This window comes from Elephas maximus, chromosome 2 (genome assembly GCF_024166365.1).
Source record: "Elephas maximus indicus isolate mEleMax1 chromosome 2, mEleMax1 primary haplotype, whole genome shotgun sequence".
In the NCBI taxonomy this organism is placed as follows: Eukaryota; Metazoa; Chordata; class Mammalia; order Proboscidea; family Elephantidae; genus Elephas; species Elephas maximus.
Genome location: NC_064820.1, coordinates 75,066,565 through 75,084,817, shown reverse-complemented (window position 1 = coordinate 75,084,817; position 18,253 = coordinate 75,066,565). Strand labels below are relative to the sequence as shown.

The following is an 18,253-nucleotide window of genomic DNA, read 5'->3' as shown; positions in this document are numbered from 1 at the left end:
TCGACTCAACAGCAACAAATTTTTTTATTATAATTTGATCCTTGTTCAATTTAATTTTGCTGGTTAAACTATCGGTTTGGCTTTCTCCAAATGTCAGAATTTTTTTTTTAATTTCAAATAGCTGATATGGAATGTAGGGAAAGATACAATTAATGTCCAGTGTTCTTTATGTGAATTGGATCATCAGACTTCATGTTTTGTGTACTGGTTTTAAAAGTCCATCTTTTTCCGTTTCCAGATAATTCCCCCACCACCTCCCATATGTCCAGATTCTCTTGATGATGCAGATGCCCTGGGAAGTATGTTAATCTCTTGGTACATGAGTGGCTATCATACTGGCTATTATATGGTAAGTGATCACTCGGCATCTTTTCTTAACAATCTCTTTGTGGTTGTGTGACTAAAAAGTCATTTGTCTTAATGCTAAGGGAAAAAAGCTAGTCACAAAGGACTACATATTGTATGATCCCATATATGAAATGTCCAGAACTGGCAAATCTACAGAGACAGAAAGTAGATTAGTGGGTATCTAGGTTGGGTAGGGGGAGGGAGAAGGATGGGAGTATTAGGGGAGTGATGGCTAAGGGATACAGTTACTTTTTTGGGGTAATAAAAAAGTTCTAAACTTAATGGATTCGCAACTCTGTGAATATACTGAAAACCAGTGAATTGTATACTTTAAATAGGTGAATTGTGTGTTATGTGAATTATATCTCCATAAAGAGGTTTAAAAAAAAAGTCATTTGTCATGTAAGTTCCAAAAGTAAAAATTACTTGAAAGTTTAAAAAATATTAAGTTGCTCTTGCATCAGCCCCATTAAGTGTAATTGTAGTGCATTTAGAAATCTTTCATTGCATTGTTAGATTGTTTTTTAATTTTATTTGTTGTTGAGAATATACACAGCAGAACACACCAACTCAGCAGTTTCTGCATGTACCATTTAGTGACATTGATTACATTCTTTGAGTTGGGCAACCATTTTCATTCTCCTTTTCTGCATTGCTCCTCCCCCATTACCATAAATTCACTGCTCCCTAAGGTTCCTATCTAATCTTTCAAGCTGCTATTGTCAGTTTTATCCCATATAGATAGTTCTTAAAAGAGCATAATGCTCAAGGCAGACATTTTTTACTAGTTAAGTTTAACTAGTATTTCATTTTAAGAAGACTTCAGGGGATATTTTTGGTTTAAGGTTTAAAGATTATCTCAGGACGGTTGTTTCAGGGGTTTATCCAACCTTCATGGCTCCAGGAAGTCTGGAGTTCATGAGAATTTGAATTCCTGTTCTACATTTTCCCCCCTTTTGATCAGGATTATCCTATGGGATCTTTGATCAAAATGTTCTGTAATCATAGTGGAGCACCATCCAGTTCTCCTGGTTTCATGACAAAGGAGATAGTTTTTCATGGAGGCAATTAGCCATACTTCCCATATCCTCCTATTCCTGATGGTCCTTCTTCTTCTGTTGTTCCAGGCAAATAGAGACCAATTGTGCCTTGGATGGCTGCTGGCAAGCTTTTAAAATAGTAGGCGCTACACAACGAACTAGGAGGTAGAACAGAAGCATTAAACACATTATTAGACCAGTTTTGTTGTTAGATTATTTTGATTATACATTTTCTATTTTGAATGACACTTTATTTTCCAAACTCGTTAGTATTTGTGATATGATTTGAAGTTATATAGATTGTAGTATATGGAAAAATAATGGGTAATTTTTTTTTTTTTTTTTGTAAAAGAAAAATTAGATTCTCTTTGTGCATAGAGGAAGGTCTAGGGTAATAGGTACCAAACTGGAGCTTGGAGACTTGGACTTCAGACTTGTCATTTCATACATCAGTCTGTTGCATACATGTTCTATTGTAATTTAGCAGGGAATTTATTCTTATTTTTTTAAAAGGAAGCTGTTGTGCCATCTGAAATTATGATGTGTGATTGTAGCTAATTAATAGAAAAAAATTAACAACTGAATTGAAGCTGTAATTTTTTTTTTACGTATATCATCTGTACATATCCCCATTTAATATTCTTATTTAACAGATGGTTTTTGGTTTTAATTTAAGACCAGTCATCTCACTCTAATTCTTTAACCTTTCCCTTTTTATACGTTAAGTTTCTGTACGTGTTTTCAATAGTTTGTTTTTCTCATTTTTTTTAATTATGAAATATTTTGAAAAATAACACATATAATGTGTACATATATGGTATTAACATACTTTGTGTTCATTAAAAAAATTTTTAGACAGGGAAAGCTAGAGGAGTAAAATCATAACTCTGTCACCTAGATGCACCTTATGTTGACTTATATTCAGGTTCATATTGTGCATAAGGTCCTGGTTTTTGGTTGATCAGTATTATTGTTAATGTAAAATTTTTATTAAATATAGCATGCATGCAGAAAAGTACATAAATTACAAGTTTGCAGCTTGATAATTTTTCACAAAATGATCACACCTGGGTCATCAGTGTCAGTATCAAGAAAAAGAACATTATGTCAACCGCAGAAGCCTCCTTGTGTCTCATTCTAGTCATTAGCTTTCTCCCTTTCAAGGATAACCATTTTTCTGATTTCTAACTTAGTAGATGAGTTTTGCCCATTTTTAAACTTCTTATGGGTGGAATCATATATGTGTGTGTGTGTGTTTGTTCAGTATTTGTATTGCATTTCATAATCTATTTGTTCTACTGTCGATAGATAATTGTGTGGGTTCCAATTTTTGGCTATTATAAGTAGTGTGGCTATAAACGTTTATTTTTCTTTTTTAATAGCTTCATTGAAATATTCACATTCCATACAGTTTACCCTTTTAAAGTATACAGTTCAGTAGTTTTAATATATTTACAAAGTTGTGCTATCATTACTACTTTCTAATTCCAAAACATTTTCATCATCCCAAAAAGAAACCTCATTCCCCTTAGCAGGAGGGCAGGGGTTCAGTGGTGGAATTCTCACCTTCCATGCAGGAGACCCAGGTTCGATCCTTGGCCAGTGCACCTCAAGTGCAGCCACCACCTGTCCATCAGTGGAGGCTTTTGTGTTGCATGATGCTTAACAGGTTTCAGTGGAGCTTCCAGAGTAAGACAACCGGAATCAAAGGCCTGGTGAGCTATTTCCAAAACTCAGTCAGTGAAAACCCTGTGGATCACAACAGTCTGATCATGCATGAGGCCACCATGAGTCGGAGCCAGTCGGACAGCAGCTAACAGCCACAACCCATTAGCAGTCATTTCCCATTCCCCTCTCTTTCCGGTCCTTGGCAACCATAATATACTTTCAGTCTGTATGGATTTGCTTATTCTGGACATTTTATATAAATGGAGTCATACAATATGTTGTTTTTTGGGTCCAGCTCTTACCTCTACCATTTTTTCTTTCAAGAAAAATTTGGAAACGGATGGTGGTGGTGATTGTATAACATGATAAACATAATTGATGTCCCTGATTTGTGCATGTGAAAAATGTTGAAATGGCAATTGTTTTGTTATGTGTATCTATCTACCACAGGGAAAAAAAATCAGAATATAAATAACTAAGAGCAATATTGTTGGAATAACATAAAATAGGCTGTAACTTTGGTACTCATTGGTAACAAATCATTTTCACTACACCTTACAGCCAGTTGGGTGTAGATTAATAGTGAAGTGGAAAGCTGCTGCTTTAGTGAAAGCTAGTTTAATGTAAAATCCGAAACCAAACTCATTGCTGTCAAGTTGATACCTACTCATAATGACCCTATAATGTAGAAAAAGATAAAAGACATTGAGGCTCAGAAGAGAGAGGACATTTGGGTTGGCTCTCACCAGGAAAAGTAACAAATATTTGAGTATTGATTTTTTTTTTTTTTAACTTCTTCACTGGTTTCATTGTGTACTGGTCTTTAATGGCTTTGTCTCGATAAATAGGTGTGACAAGTAATTTTAGGTCACTGTATATTTTATTTGATGGAAGTAAGGTATAAGGAGCTCAGGCGTATCCCTAGACTTACTGAACGAAGAAAAAATTTCTTAATTGCAGCCTAGTAGTTTTTTACTTTGGCATTAGTTTTAAAGGACATTGGAAGGCTGTAAACTTTTTTCTGATGGTATTTTGTTAAATAACAGTAGAATGTGCTATATGAAAAAAAATACTTTTTAACATTTGTATAAAGTATATATGCTTGTCTTTTGAATTCCTTTCCTTTTTTTTTTTTTTTACAGGGCTACAGACAAAGTCAAAAAGAAGGAAAGTGTTCACATTTCAATTAAGGAGTAAGTCTGCTGTCACTAAACAAGTGAATCTCACTTTTTGTTTTATTTTTTTTGGCGCATACTTTGTGATTTGTGGAAATCAAATCATTAAAAAATGAAATGTTAAAAAATTGAAAATTTAATGTGATAACAGTATTAAAGATGCTTTGATGCCAAAACTCACAGATGAGAGATTGATCCCAGCCCCATTAGAATTCTCGTGGTGCTGAAGTATCATGTCACCAAATATTTGCTGGATGGTTGTGTGTGGGAATTTAATCAAGCCTTTAGATCTAATTTCCCATTTACAGGAAATACTGGGGATAAAGGATCAAGTTACGTGACACCACAAAAATAATTGGCCAAGTCTAGAATGTGGAATGTGGAACAGAAGATAACTGCCCTCATTCCTTAAAAATCAGTGTCATGAAAGAAAGAGAAGAAAAAAAAAAACAGGGGGAGGGATAACTAGTCTAGATTAAGAGATTTCAGAGAAGGAACAGCCAAATGCAGTGTGGGGTCCTTGATTGGACCCTGGTTTGAGAAACTTATCTATAAAAGACGTGGGGGGAAGGAGAAAAAGACATTGAAGAAAGTTGAACATGGACTGGATTTTAAATGATATTAGATAATTACTGCTAATTTTTTGAGCTGTGATAAGGGCGTTATAGTTTATAGGAGAATGTCTTTTTTAATTTTTGTACTGAAGTATTTAAAAGTGTTAAAATGTTTCTAATATTTTTAAAATGGCCTAATAAACTGTGTGTGTGTGTATGTGTGTCTGCCTGAAACATATATGGCAAAATGTTAATTACTGAATCTAGGTGCCATGTATATACTGTACCATTTTTTTCTATTTTCTGTATGTTTGAAAAGTGCATAATAAAAATTTTCAATATTTTTAAACTACGTTTTAAAAAATTGTATGTCTGTCATATTCCAGTTGTTGCATTTCATTTTGTACTTTTGGCCCCTATCTGTCAAATCGTTTGCCTGCATGGTATGCCTCTATTCCTTTAGTTCAGTAGGCTTTACTAGGCTGGATAATGTTACAGTAAATATCTTCAAATATGTAATAATCTGATTCTTTTCTGTCATAGCCTTAGGTTGAATCTCTGTTATGTGACTGTCTGATAAAAGTTTTTCACTCATCACTATAAATTTATAATGATTTGTGGTAGATGTTTCCATGTTGCCTTGAAAAGCAAGTTTTTGAAAATCACATTTTCAGAATGAGATGCGTTCCTGGCAGAGGAGCGTATTTTTTTATTGTATGATTTTCACATTTAAGAGTATAATTCCTTTTTGATTAAACTGCATTCAATTGAAGTTCTTCATGTGGGTTATTCAACCAAGTCTAAAAGAGTGAATAGAAAATTTAGCCAAGGAGATGAGATGGGTTAGAGTGTTCCAGGCAGAAAACCAAAAAAACCCATTGCCGTCAAGTCGATTCCGACTCGTAGCAACCCTATAGGACAGAGTAGAACTGCCCCATAGGATTTCCAGGAAGTGCCTGGTGGATTCGAACAGCTGACCTTTTGGTTAGCAGCTATAGCTCTTAACCACTTTGCCACCAGGGTTTCTGTTCTAGGCAGAGAACGTACAAAACTGGAAGGATCAGAGTACAGTGTGTTTAGAGGCATAAGGTAGCATAAATGTCATATCACTAATCCTAATACAACCCATCCGCCCTTATCCACCTCCCCTGCTCAATCCGTGGCATTTCCGCCCTCTTTGAATGTATTCTCTATTTATTTCTAAGACGTAACTTTTCACACTGTATTATCATTATTGTTTATATATCTGTCTGACTCAGAGGGGGCAGGTCCTATGTCTGGGTCTTCACTGTGTCTTCAGTATCTGGCACACTTTTTAGAATGAAGTGTAGGATGTGCTTAAAGCATGAAGAGAGGAGGAGGGAAAGTCATGAGAGGGAAAATGGTATATGAAAGAGACCTCAGAGTTCCCAGATCAAATCTTTCACTCATCGTGGAGGGTTAGGCATCACTTCTATTTTTTGCTGCTTTTTTTTTTCCTTTTCTTTTTAAAGGTGTTTTATTTGTTTTTAAACTTTTTATTTTGAGATCATTGTAAATACCCAGAGGGTTGCCAAGTAGTACACAGAGTTTCCTTATACTCTTTACCCAGCTTCCTATGATGTTAACATCTGTCATAACCACAGTACATTTATCTAAACTAAAATTACCGTTGGTACAATACTACTAATTAAATGGCAGACTTTAATTGGATTTCCCATTTTTCCACTTTTGCTAGCTTTGTGTGTGTGTGTATGTGTGGTAAATACATATACAACAAAATATTTGCCATTTCAGCATTTTACATGTACAGTTTTTACAGGTACAATTTTAGCATTTTACATGTATGGTTCATCATGTGTATATCCCATCACTCTATTTCCAAATTAACTCTTGTCAGTTTTAAGAAAGACTTCTTAAATAACAAATTCTTCTTTAAGTGAATGGTTTTGAAAGTTGAGTTAATGTAATCATATTTGACCTAGGTTATTTTTAGGCACAATTTACCTTAACTTAAATATTGAATAACAAAGCACCTTTCCCCTTAAGTAAAGAGAGAACAAAGCCACCACCACACTGTATGTCTAGACAGTTGTTGTCAGTTAAATGGCGTTAAGTGGTTGCCATTAACAGAAATAAGCTACAGGGTTAATGGTTTTGAATATTTATAAACTTAAGTCATAAGTAGTTTGAAGCTCTTGGCCAATGGAAAAACAGTGGATTCAATCCAGAAGTCAAATTCTTAAAGTTCAACAAGAACAACTCCTGCTTCTGTAAAAGCCTGTGTTTTACATACAGCAATCAGTAGAAGACATTCAGTACTCAGTTATCTCACTAAGTATTAGACATTAGATCACTTTTATTTATGAATCATGCTTTTGAAGAGTATTCAAGAGCGCTTATACAGAATCAGTTCCTTTCTGATACATTTTTGAGGTTTAAATTACAATAAAATGCACAGATTTAAAGGGAAGTGTTTGATCAGTTTTGACAAAGCTGTGCCCTTGTTACAAACACCTCAATCAAGATACAGAACATATCTCTAAACCAAGGAAATCCCTTTGTGCCCCTTTCTCACCCCCAGTAACCACTCTTCTGACTTCTATGGGCAAAGAGTAGTTTGCCTGTTTTAGAATGTCATATAGTGGAATCATGCTGTGGGGACTCTTGTACAGCATTACTTTTAAGATATAGTTACTTGAGTTCAGCTAACATTCTTAGATAATACGTGTAGCGTATTATGAAGATATCAAGTATTATAGTTGGAGAAACTAGTTTCTGAACTTTGAAGATTTTTTATTTTTTATTGTGCTTTAAGTGAAAGTTTACAAACCAAATCAGTCTCTCATACAAAAACTTACATACACCTTACTATATACTCCTAGTTGCTCTCCCCCTAATGAGACAGTACACTCCTTCCCTCCACTCTCTATTTTCATGTCCATTCAGCCAGCTTCTGTCCCCCTCTACCCTCTCATCTCCCCGCCAGGCAGGAGCTGCCCACATAGTCTCATGTGTCCACTTGATCCAAGAAGCTCACTCCTCACCAGTATCATTTTCTGTCCCACAGTCCAATCCAATCCCTGTCTGAAGAGGTGGCTTTGGGAATGGTTCCTGTCTTGGGCTAACGGAAGGTCTGGGGACCATGACCTCTGGGGTCCTTCTAGTCTCAGTCAGACCATTAAGTCTGGTCTTTTTATGAGAATTTTTTTTTGCTTTTATTGTACTTTGAGAGTTTACAAATCAAGTCAGTCTCTCATACAAAAATTTATAAACACTTTGCTATATACTCCTAGTTGCTCTCCCCCTAATGAGACAGCACACTCCTTCCCACTCTCCATTTTCATGTCCATTCGGCCAGCTTCTGACCCCCTTATCTCCCATTCAGACATTAGCTCCCCACCTAGTCTCATGTGTCTACTTGATCTAATAAGCTCACTCCTCACCAGTATCATTTTCTATCCCGTAGTCCAGTCCAATCCCTGTCTGAAGAGTTGGCTTTGGAAATGGTTCTTATCTTGGGCTAACAGAAGGTCTGGGGACCATGACCTCTGGAGTCCTTCTAGCCTCAGTCAGACCATTAAGTCTGGTCTTTATATGAGAATTTGAGGTCTGCATCCCACTGCTCTCCTGCTCCCTCAGGGGTTCTCTGCTGTGTTTCTTGTCAGGGCAGTCATCGGTTGTAGCCGACCACCAACTAGTTCTTCTGGTCTGAACTTTGAAGCTTTGATCCTTTTATTTTTGGTTATCATGACACATAAATTGACCTTTTATATTTAAAAATGGCATGTAATTTAGGGTAGCGCTATAGGGCACTTTTAATAAAACATGCTAGTTCTCGGTTTCCAGGTAGCAGATGACAAATGTGAAGCAGTGTTGCTGAGCATTAATGGGCCTTTGTCTTTAGATAACAGACTTCTGGTTAAGAATGAACAAAATCTTATGGATCTTGGTTTCAAGAGACTCTTGGGTATGTGTTAGTAGATTTGGCTTTCTGTTGTAAAGGAAACTAGAAACTGCTACATGATATTTATCTCCCCTTTATTAGTGATTATAATAGGTGTACTTTTTAAGTGATGACTTTGTAGTAGGCATAGTTAATAGTTATTTCATCTAATCTTTATAGCACTGATTGAGTTAGATACTATTATTCCCATTTTACAGATGAGAAAGCAGACTCACAGAAATGATTTGCCTTGGGCCACATAGTAAATGGTGGAACTATGTACGGCCTCTGAACTTTGTCCAGCTCTCAGCCCCTAGCAGCTGTGTCTGCCAGGCCCCTTGGAGTCTTGTCCTGCACATGCATAACTTAGGATTTGGACAAGGACTCAAGTGGAACTCCTACACAGATTTCTGGAGCTCTTTCTCTGCAAATCCCTCCTCTCCTGACCGTGCCTCCTCAAATTCCAGCTGCCTTATTCCAGTGCCCATACTCCAATCTCTGCTTCTTCCACTCAGGAAGACCACTGCTCTGCTCACGCTCCACCTTCCATCCTGCCACCAGAAAGGGGTGAATATGAAGCTCACGTAATGTGTTCACCGTTTTCAAGAGTCATAGCCCTGTGCTATCTGTTGTCCAGTGCCTGAAAACAGTTGTATCATATATCCTGGCCACCTTTATAGTTTATGGCAGGAGAGCAAGTCCACTACCAGCTACTTCCCCTGTTTTTTTTAAAATCCTAATTGGTGTAAACAAATGTTTGCATTTTCTTCAGGAACACTTGGCTGAATGGCACAATTCATTATATCACCTTTCCCATTTTTGGAACAGTATTCAGTTGCATGTTTCATGAAAGATTTGTCCACTGTGGTGATTAAAACACACTAAATGACAACAGTACACTCTACCTTTCAAGTACGTAAGAGTTAAATGTCAAAGTTGGGATTGTTGATACATATTTTTACATAGCCATGAGGAATATATTCTGGGCTTTTTTACTTAACATAATTTCATAGAAGTATTTTTGTGTATTGATGATTAATTTCATGTACCGGGTCATAGATTCTAATTAGTTCTGTAGATCATCACATGTTGTCATATGCTCCCTCCCAAAAATAAACGAGTTAATGCCCCCATTCTTCACACTTATTTATTATAGTTTACTTAAGAATTATTTCATTCTCTGTTGTTATTCTTGGTTATATAAAAGTTGCAAAATAGTTTCAATTTAGTTTTTGAAACATCCAGTTTATTCTTTTGATCATTTATTTTTAATTTTTATTGTGCTTTAAGTGAAGGTTTACAAACCAAGTCAGTCTCTCAATACAAAAACTTACATACACCTTGCTATATACTCCTAGTTTCCCTCCCTCTAATGAGACAGCACACTCCTTCCCTCCACTCTGTTTTCATGTGCGTTCGGCCAGCTTCTGACCCCCTCTGCCCTCTCATCTTTTCTCCAGACAGGAGATGCCCACAAAGTTTTTTGATCATTTTTTGTTTGTTTATTAAAAACATGGTTTTAGTCATTATTGCCTCATTATATGTATAGGAATCTGATAGGATTTATGTTTGAATGAAAAAAATCGAAAACTGTGTTTATTATGCTTCCTGTTGTTTGTACAAATATGTATTTAATATAAATCATGTGTATGATTGTATGAGAATTGGTTATCAAGAACAATACTCATGGTAAGTTACTTCTAAAAGGGGACTAGAAAACAAGAATGTGAGAGAGACTTTTTTAATTTTATAATTTTTGTGCCGGGTACATTTATCACCAACAAAAAAACTAACATGTAATTAAAATAATCTGGTTAAAATGTATCTATCTTCATTATTTCTTTAAACCTTTTTAAAATTCTATTTTCATAGGTTACTCGTACAGTGTACTTTTATGGGTAAGTGCTTTTTCCTCTTACTGTATGTTGGAGAGCACTCCGTATTGCTATGTAAAGCTATCTCGTTTTGTTTTTTTAACAGCTTCAGAGTATTCTTATGTATAACCCATTGCCATTGAGTCGATTCCAACTTATAGCAACCGTATAGGACAGAGTAGAACTGCCCCATAGGGTTTCCAAGGAGCACCTGGTGGATTCGAACTGCCAGCCTTTTGGTTAGCAGCCGTAGCTCTTAACCATTGTACTACCAGGGTTTCCACGTTCTTATGTATAGTATACCATATTTATTGATCCTTTGTAGGTGAAAATTTAGGTTGTTTACAACTGTTTGCTGTTTAATACTACAATGAGTTTTCTTTTATGTAGTTCTTTTTGTAGAAATTAGGAATATCTCTTTAAGATTAAGTATTTAGAAGTAAAACTGCTGGAGTATGCATTGAAATTTTGATAGATTTTTACCAAATTGCTCTCAGTAGTGGTTGTGTTCATATATATTTCCACCAACATTGTTTGAGAGTTCCTGTTTCCCACCATCTAGTTGACAGTTTATCAAACCTTTGGGTCTTTGTCAATCTAAAACTTGAAAAATGGTTATGTTTTATTTGTCTTTCTGTTTATTTTTAAAAGCTATATATCTCCTTTTTTGGAAAACCTTATGAACATTACCTTTAAGCGCTTTTTTAACTTTTTTTTTTTTTGTCCTTTTTGATTTGTAAGAATTTTTTATATGAGAAACCATCTCTGTGTGATATGAGTTTCTTTTTTTCTAGCATGTCATTTCTTTTGAGTGTGCTTATGGTGGTAGCGGTTGTTTTGACAGAAATGTTTTATTTTTATGCGGCTAAATTGTTTAATTCTCACAGTCCTTTTTATGGCTTTTGAGTTTTCTTCTAATGCTTCTATTTATAAAAGATTATTTTCCCTGTGTTTATGGTTATTTTCCTATTACCATTTTTTATTTTAGGTATTTGTGCTTAAACTATTTTTAATTTTTTTGCTTATAAAGCTTTATCTGTTTCTTTTTAAGTCATTTTACAATTTACAGAAGTAAAAATAAAGGGATAGTGAAAACTATTAGCAATTTTAATGAGAATTCAAATACAACAAACTCAGATTTTGCATATTTTTTCAGTTTTAAGTTTATTTATATATGTATCCAAAATAGGCAACTGTTCATCAGCTGTTATGTATGAACCTGGAACATAGCTATCTTTTAAATACTGATTCCAGATTTCAAATGCATCTTTAATGTGTTCTAATTTATCATTGCTTCTGATTCTTCTTGCACTTGCTTCATTAAAACATAATACTTTGGAAGACTTTGATGGCTCATAATTTTGTTGACTAGATATATATGATGGCTATCTTTGTTCATAACTGCAAAGATTTTCATTTTTATATTTATAAACACCAGTTACAATGATCGTCCATTTTTTCCATTTCTGTATCATCTTCTGGGTACCTTATGTTCACAGCTGTCTTTAACATTTGTCTGCTTAAACTCTGTCAAGTAAATTTTGGTGCATATGTATCATAAAAGATGAAAGAATGGTGTCATATGTCCTTGTAACAAAACAGGTTTGTTCAGGTCTTTATCACAAAATACTGTATGATGAAGTCCTTCATGTTGAATGACTGTAACTAGATGAGAATACCATGTTTCCTTTTTGTCCTTAGAAATAAATCAGTTCTTGAGTTGGAGAAAATTCAACTAAGTTGTTCCCGGAGACTCTCGTCCCAGTAACAGATCCCAGGAGTTGTTTGGCTATGTCTAGGAAGCCTCTGTCTCTGTGCACCCTATGTGCTTTGTTATATATGTGGATATGTATGCAGCATACACAAACTTGTATATACATATGCCAACTTAACACATGATTTTGATAATTGCTGCTTTGTAATATGTTTTAAAATCAGGTAGGGCAGACCAAATACTAGTATGCCTTAAAAGTTTTTAAAATATATTTTTGCTCATTTACTCTTCCAAATGAATTTTGCAGATAGTTTACCTAATTATTTAAGTATCCCATGAAGACTGAAATTAATATTACATTAAATCTTTATATTAGCATATTTTTATTCTGGTTTTACCATGTCTTTATCATTTTATAAGATGATAGGTTTTAAAATATAATTATATCTAGACTTTTTTCTTTCAAATTTAGGTACAGCTCTCTCCCACAGAGAATGGTATTTTGATGTTCCCTTGTCAGTGTGAAAAAAGCTTCATCATTTTCTTCATGAACACTTGGTTGGATAGCACAGTCCTCTGCATTTTTTCAGTTGTCGCATGTGTTCCATGCTTTAATAACCAAGGAAGTGTTTTTAGGGAATAATCAGTTTGAATAACTGGACAGTGCAAATATGGGTGGTTAAAAGATTCTCTGGGTTGCATATAGTGCATAAAAGTCATCTGTCAAATTACAGTTGAGCATGTTTTTATATTGTCACTTCCTTTGTATGTTAAACTTTTTATTGATACTTTTAAAAATAAATGTGATAAATTTTTTTTTTTAAACGTGAAATACATGAATATTTTTCTTTGGAATATATATGGTGAGGTTAAATCTGTCTGAAGATGTAGGAAGAAAACTACTTGGACTAATTGGGTAAAATAGTATTGAAAAGGTACAACCAGTTGTAAAGCACTCTCACTGATAATCCAAAGTTAAGAAACAAAGGCTAGCTGAGTGTCACAAGGACTGGATTTGCCCAGTCAGGAACCAAGACTCTGTCTGCTTCTTGGGAGTCTTGTTGTCATTTTCCTCTCTGTACCTTCTCTTTCTTGTCTTTGTCTCTGTCCTTGTCTCTCTGTTTGACTCCCCGCCTCCATTTTCCCTTCCCTCTCCCTCTCCCTCGCTCTCTTCCCTACTTCCTCTCTCCCAACTGCTTCCTCTCCCAACTGTGCCTGGCCCATTTCCTCAAAGAAGATTCAGCACAGTTGTCTGAGTTTAATTTTAGTTATGAAGGTAGCTTATTTGCTTTTAAGTAATTTTTACTGCTTTAAATACATAATACAATTGGAAAATGGTTTTAAGTTCAACCAAGTTATTAATTTCAGTGAATATTTATTGAATTTTGTGTCTGTGCTAGCACCGTTCTAGGTGCTTGGAAGACAACACTGAACACAACAGATGAAAGTCTGCCCTCATGAAGTTTGTAGTGGTGGGAACCAGACAGTAAACAAGTTAAATGTCTAAGGTGACAGATGGTTATAAAGGCTATAGATAAAAGAGAAGCAGGGAAAGTGAGATTGCGGGGGGTGCTTTTTAAAAAAAAATGGTCAGGGATGGGAAAATTTGGGAGCAGTTAATGGTGATGGTTGAACAACATGATGAACATATTAATGTCACTGAACTGTACAAGTAGAGATGGTTGAAATGGCAGATGCTTATTATTTACCATAATTTAAAAATTATTTACCATGAATAAAAAAAGAAATCAGGGGAATCCTTGTTGGCATGACATTTGAGCAGAGATCAGAATGAAATGAGAGTGAGAGCCATTCAGATAACTAGAGAGAACCTTCTAGGCAAAGGAGATGACAGGTGAAGGCTTGAAGGAATGAAAGACTCTAAGGAAGAGTCAGCCTCGCATGTTCAGGGAACAGCAGGGAGACCTGTGTGACTCAAGTAGAATGAACATGGGGGAAGAAATTGAGATGGGGTTAAGAGGGGCAACCAGGGACCAGGTCACGTGTAGGCCATTGTAAGGTCTTCAGTATTTACTTTGAGCTGGGAATCTATTGGAAAGTTTTGAGCTAGAGATGTAGCATGATGAGACATAAAAAGTGCCTTCTGACTGCTATGTTGCAAATAGACCATAGGGAGGAAGCAGGCAGACTAGTTAGGACCAGTGGGTAGTAGTGTTTGCATCTGAACGTATATTGAGGTAGAGCCTTCAGGATTTGTCAATAGATGGGATGTGGAGTATGAGAGAGAAGAGTCAAGGATAACTCCAAGCTTTTTGGCCTAAGCAACTGGAAGAATGAAGTTGGAATTTACTGAGCTGGAAAAGTCTACATAAAGAGTACTTTTTTGGAGAGGAATGGTAAGAGTTGGCTTTTGGACATAAAAATTTGAGATGCCCATCAGTAGGAGTTGCATATGAGTAAGGAGTTCGGGGGAAAGTCTGGGCTAGAGATGAAAATTTAGAAGTCAACCCAGAGGCGGAATTTAAAGCCATTCAACAGGATGAGATAGGCAAAGAGTGAATTTAAATGAAGATGTTGTCAGGAAAAAACTCCAGGAGTACTCCCAGTGTTTAGAGATCAGAGATATGAGCAGAAACAGCAAAGGAAACCAAGAAGGGAGCCCCCAGTGAGTTAGGAAAGTGAGGAGGGATGTGATGTCCTGGAAGCCAAGTAAAGAACAAACTTTGAGGAGGTGGGAATGTCATATGCTACCGATAGGTCATATGCTGCTAATGGGCCCAGTAAGATGAGGACTGAGAAGTGCCCATTGAATTTGGCAATGGGAGGTCATTGGTGACCTTGGGGGCTGTTCTGGTGGAATAATGTAGGTGAAAGCCTGAAGGGAGGGAGTGAAAGAATGAGAGAACAGTTGAAGATAGTGCATGTAGACAAATTTTGTATTGTTTACTTCTGAGTTTTTGTTATATTTGGATATTAATAAAATCATATTTGATACAGCTTTATTTTAGTAAGGGTGTTATTTTGTGCAACTTGTTTCAGTTACGTATCTGTGTATGTGATATGTATTTGATGTTGGTGGTGTGTGTATGTGTACTGCATTGTAATATTAAATATATTTTTTATTGTGGGTCATGGTAAAAAAGTTTGAAAAATATGGAGTTATGAAAGACTAGGTAGGCAACTCGGGGGCAGTGAGTTTATGTTAACGGAGGAGGAACACTTCAGAAAAAGAGGGTGAGAATGATTGCACAACTTGAATGTAATCAATGTCACTGAATTGTACATGCAGAAATTGAATTAGTGTATGTTCTGCTGTGTATATTCTCATCAACCACAAAAAAATAAGCAAGTTATTTAAAAAATATGGAGTTAAAGCAAGAAAGTGCAGGGAATCAATGTTTAAGGAAGAGGTTGAGTATATGTGGGATTTTACCCAAAGTGGGCACAGTGGGAGGATTTAGGGAGCTGAGAGGCTTGGGAAATGTGATCACAGAGGGGGAGTTTAGAACCAGAAGAGTGAGTGCTGGACAATGAGGGATGATCCAGTAAAGAAAAAGAGGGTATTTAGCTCTGTGGGCAGCACAGTCTCTGTTGCAATTTTTTTTTTAACCCTTTAAAAATGTAAAAATGACTCAGCTCAAGGGCCGTATAAAAACAGTCCAGGGGCCATACTTTGATGACACTGCTCTATACTAAGAGGCTCTTAACAGAAGCTCTGAACAAATAATTTTCATGGAGTCCTGTTTGTTTTTAAATTATTATTTTTAATTGGTAGCCTTTAAAAGTAGCCTGCCTTTTACCTTTGTCCTCCAGCTGTCCTGTTCCCCTCTCTGAAGTCAATCACTGTTAGACGTTTTCTTGTATATCAGTTGAAAGGTTTTCTATGAATGTGTAACATGCATGTGTACATCCTGTCATTCAGTTTTAAGAAATTTAACTAGGTTCTTTTTTCTTTAGGTTCACACTGTCGAATTTAACGTTATACTTGTGCCAGTTTTCAGTTTACTGAGTCTCATCTCCAAATCCATCCTTCATGCCTACTCTGCAGTAATGGATCTGGACCCTTGTCAGCAGGCAGAGTGTAACACTTTGTCAGTAGAGGGTGCTGGTAGCCGCTGGAGCAGCAAGAGGCTTCTTTTCCTGGCTCCAGTGAGCTATTCTAGGCAGATCCCTCCACACGTGTACCCGCCTTCCATAGCACCCAGCTCTGCAGTGTGGCTCCACCAGCACACACCTTGTGTAGTGTCTGGTTTCAGCGGTACCTAATGACCAGCGGCACGCTGCACCTTCCGTGAATAATTTCCCTGAAGCACCTTCTCAGCAAAGTTCCACCAGCCTAGCACCTCCTCAGGTCAAACCTTGCAGCCTCAGCGAGCCCCTCTGTCATCCAGTGAGTCAGGGCTGTGGCTCCAGTGAGGTCTGGACCTCAGCCCTGGGGGAGACTTGTTCTTTTCTTGGGTGCTCTGTCTCAGCTAAGGGCTGGTGGCTGTTCTCTGTATCTGCTTAGAGGTCTCTGTTCCTTATCCAATCTCCATTATGCCAACCCTTTGTTATAGTTCATTCTTTATATTAAATCTTCGCTGGTCAAATTACTTTGTGGTTTCTGTCTCCTGATTGGACTCTGATATACAATACTAAAAACATTTCTGATTACAGAAGTATTGCATATTTAATCAGACAAGCAGGAAGATAACCCCATCTCCTCCTCGTAATCCCATCTTCCAGAAGTAGCCCATTAATGTTTTAGTGTAACTAGTTTTATTTTTAATTTTAAAGATAAAAATAATACAGGTACTTGTAAGATCAAAAACAGTAGAAAAGGGAGAAAGTGAAAGGTAAAAATGTCTTCCAGTAACCACTATTAAAATTTTCTTACATATCCTTCTAGAAAATCCTAATGCATCTACAAACATGAGAGTACTTATTTTAAGAAGTGGGATCATACCAGACATACAGTCTTTATGTTTCGTACTTAGGGAATAGGGGAGTAAAATTGGCTTTTTCTCTGGTAAGAATAAAAATGAGGATAAAATAGTCACTGCTTTGCAACTTACAGTAGCATCATGAATTTAGAATTGTCTTCTGGCCATCCAGGAAACTGCTGTTGAAATTCTGGACACAGACGTAGATTTAGGCACTCATTCAAACGGACTACGTGGAGTAATATGAAGTCACTAAAGTGTGTTTTCTATGAGTAGAGTGGATTCATAAGAAAATTATAAAGCCATTCTAGCATATGGTGAACTCTCAAACATGGTTATGTAAAGAAGCATTAATACTCAGTTTTCTGGAAAGCAGCTGATCTTCAGTAACGCTAAATTCTATTCCGTATTTTACATGTATACAGTGAAACTGACGGCTTGAACTTGATGGGACCACCTTGTGTTTCCTGATCTCGCAAATTTTCCACCTTTGACAGGGTGCAGTCTTAACCACTCTTCTGTCCTTTTAGTGGAAAATATTTTAGTTTTCCTTCTCTGACAGGTTTTCACCTTATACAGATTACGGCTTTCACAGGTTTTAGTGTGTAATAAATGTTGACTCAAAAGCTTCTGGAAAAAGGCGTTTTTCCCTAAGCCCTATTTCTTTTTCACATTGGCATCAGATAAAGGGAAAGTGTAAGTAAAGTCTAGTGTATGTGTATATTAAATATATAAAACTAATCTTAAAAGGACTAAGAAATGTCTCTTAGTCCACAGAAGGTTCGTCTGGACCGCGTGTTCAAGTCAGCTGTTCATTCATCTATGTGTGAAACTAATTCGCTCCTTAAGTCAGTCATCTCATGTATAACTTGAGCACTTCTTCCACATTGTTCCTTTGAGATAGGTCAGTGCACCTCTCCCCGACCCCTCCTCGGCGACTTTGTTACTGTCTTTACCATAGTTAACCTGGAAACCTGATACTTGACCCTGAATAATGGAGGGTTAGCTACATAAACTTCATTGAAGGGCTAATCTTTACTCGGGAGGATGATTCAGAAACTTTAGAGGTACT

At 36.4% G+C, this 18,253-nt stretch overlaps 1 protein-coding gene across 5 annotated transcripts in view; it reads left to right on the top strand.

The window, feature by feature from the left end:
* Nucleotides 1-16,868, top strand: part of LOC126065332 (survival of motor neuron protein) — a 30,608-nt gene extending 13,740 nt beyond the window's left edge. The window contains exons 7-10 of one of the 5 annotated variants that reach the window (XM_049865184.1): nucleotides 239-349; nucleotides 4,199-4,249; nucleotides 10,583-10,608; nucleotides 16,217-16,868. In XM_049865184.1, coding sequence (XP_049721141.1) covers nucleotides 239-349; nucleotides 4,199-4,246 — 159 coding nt within the window. In that variant the 3' untranslated portion in view covers nucleotides 4,247-4,249; nucleotides 10,583-10,608; nucleotides 16,217-16,868. Of the gene's footprint in view, nucleotides 1-238; nucleotides 350-4,198; nucleotides 6,511-8,928; nucleotides 10,503-10,582; nucleotides 10,609-12,770; nucleotides 13,080-16,216 lie in introns of those variants that run through there. The other 4 variants (XM_049865175.1, XM_049865194.1, XM_049865204.1 and 1 more) reach the window with 4 other exon arrangements.
* The last annotated feature ends 1,385 nt before the right edge of the window (nucleotides 16,869-18,253 follow it).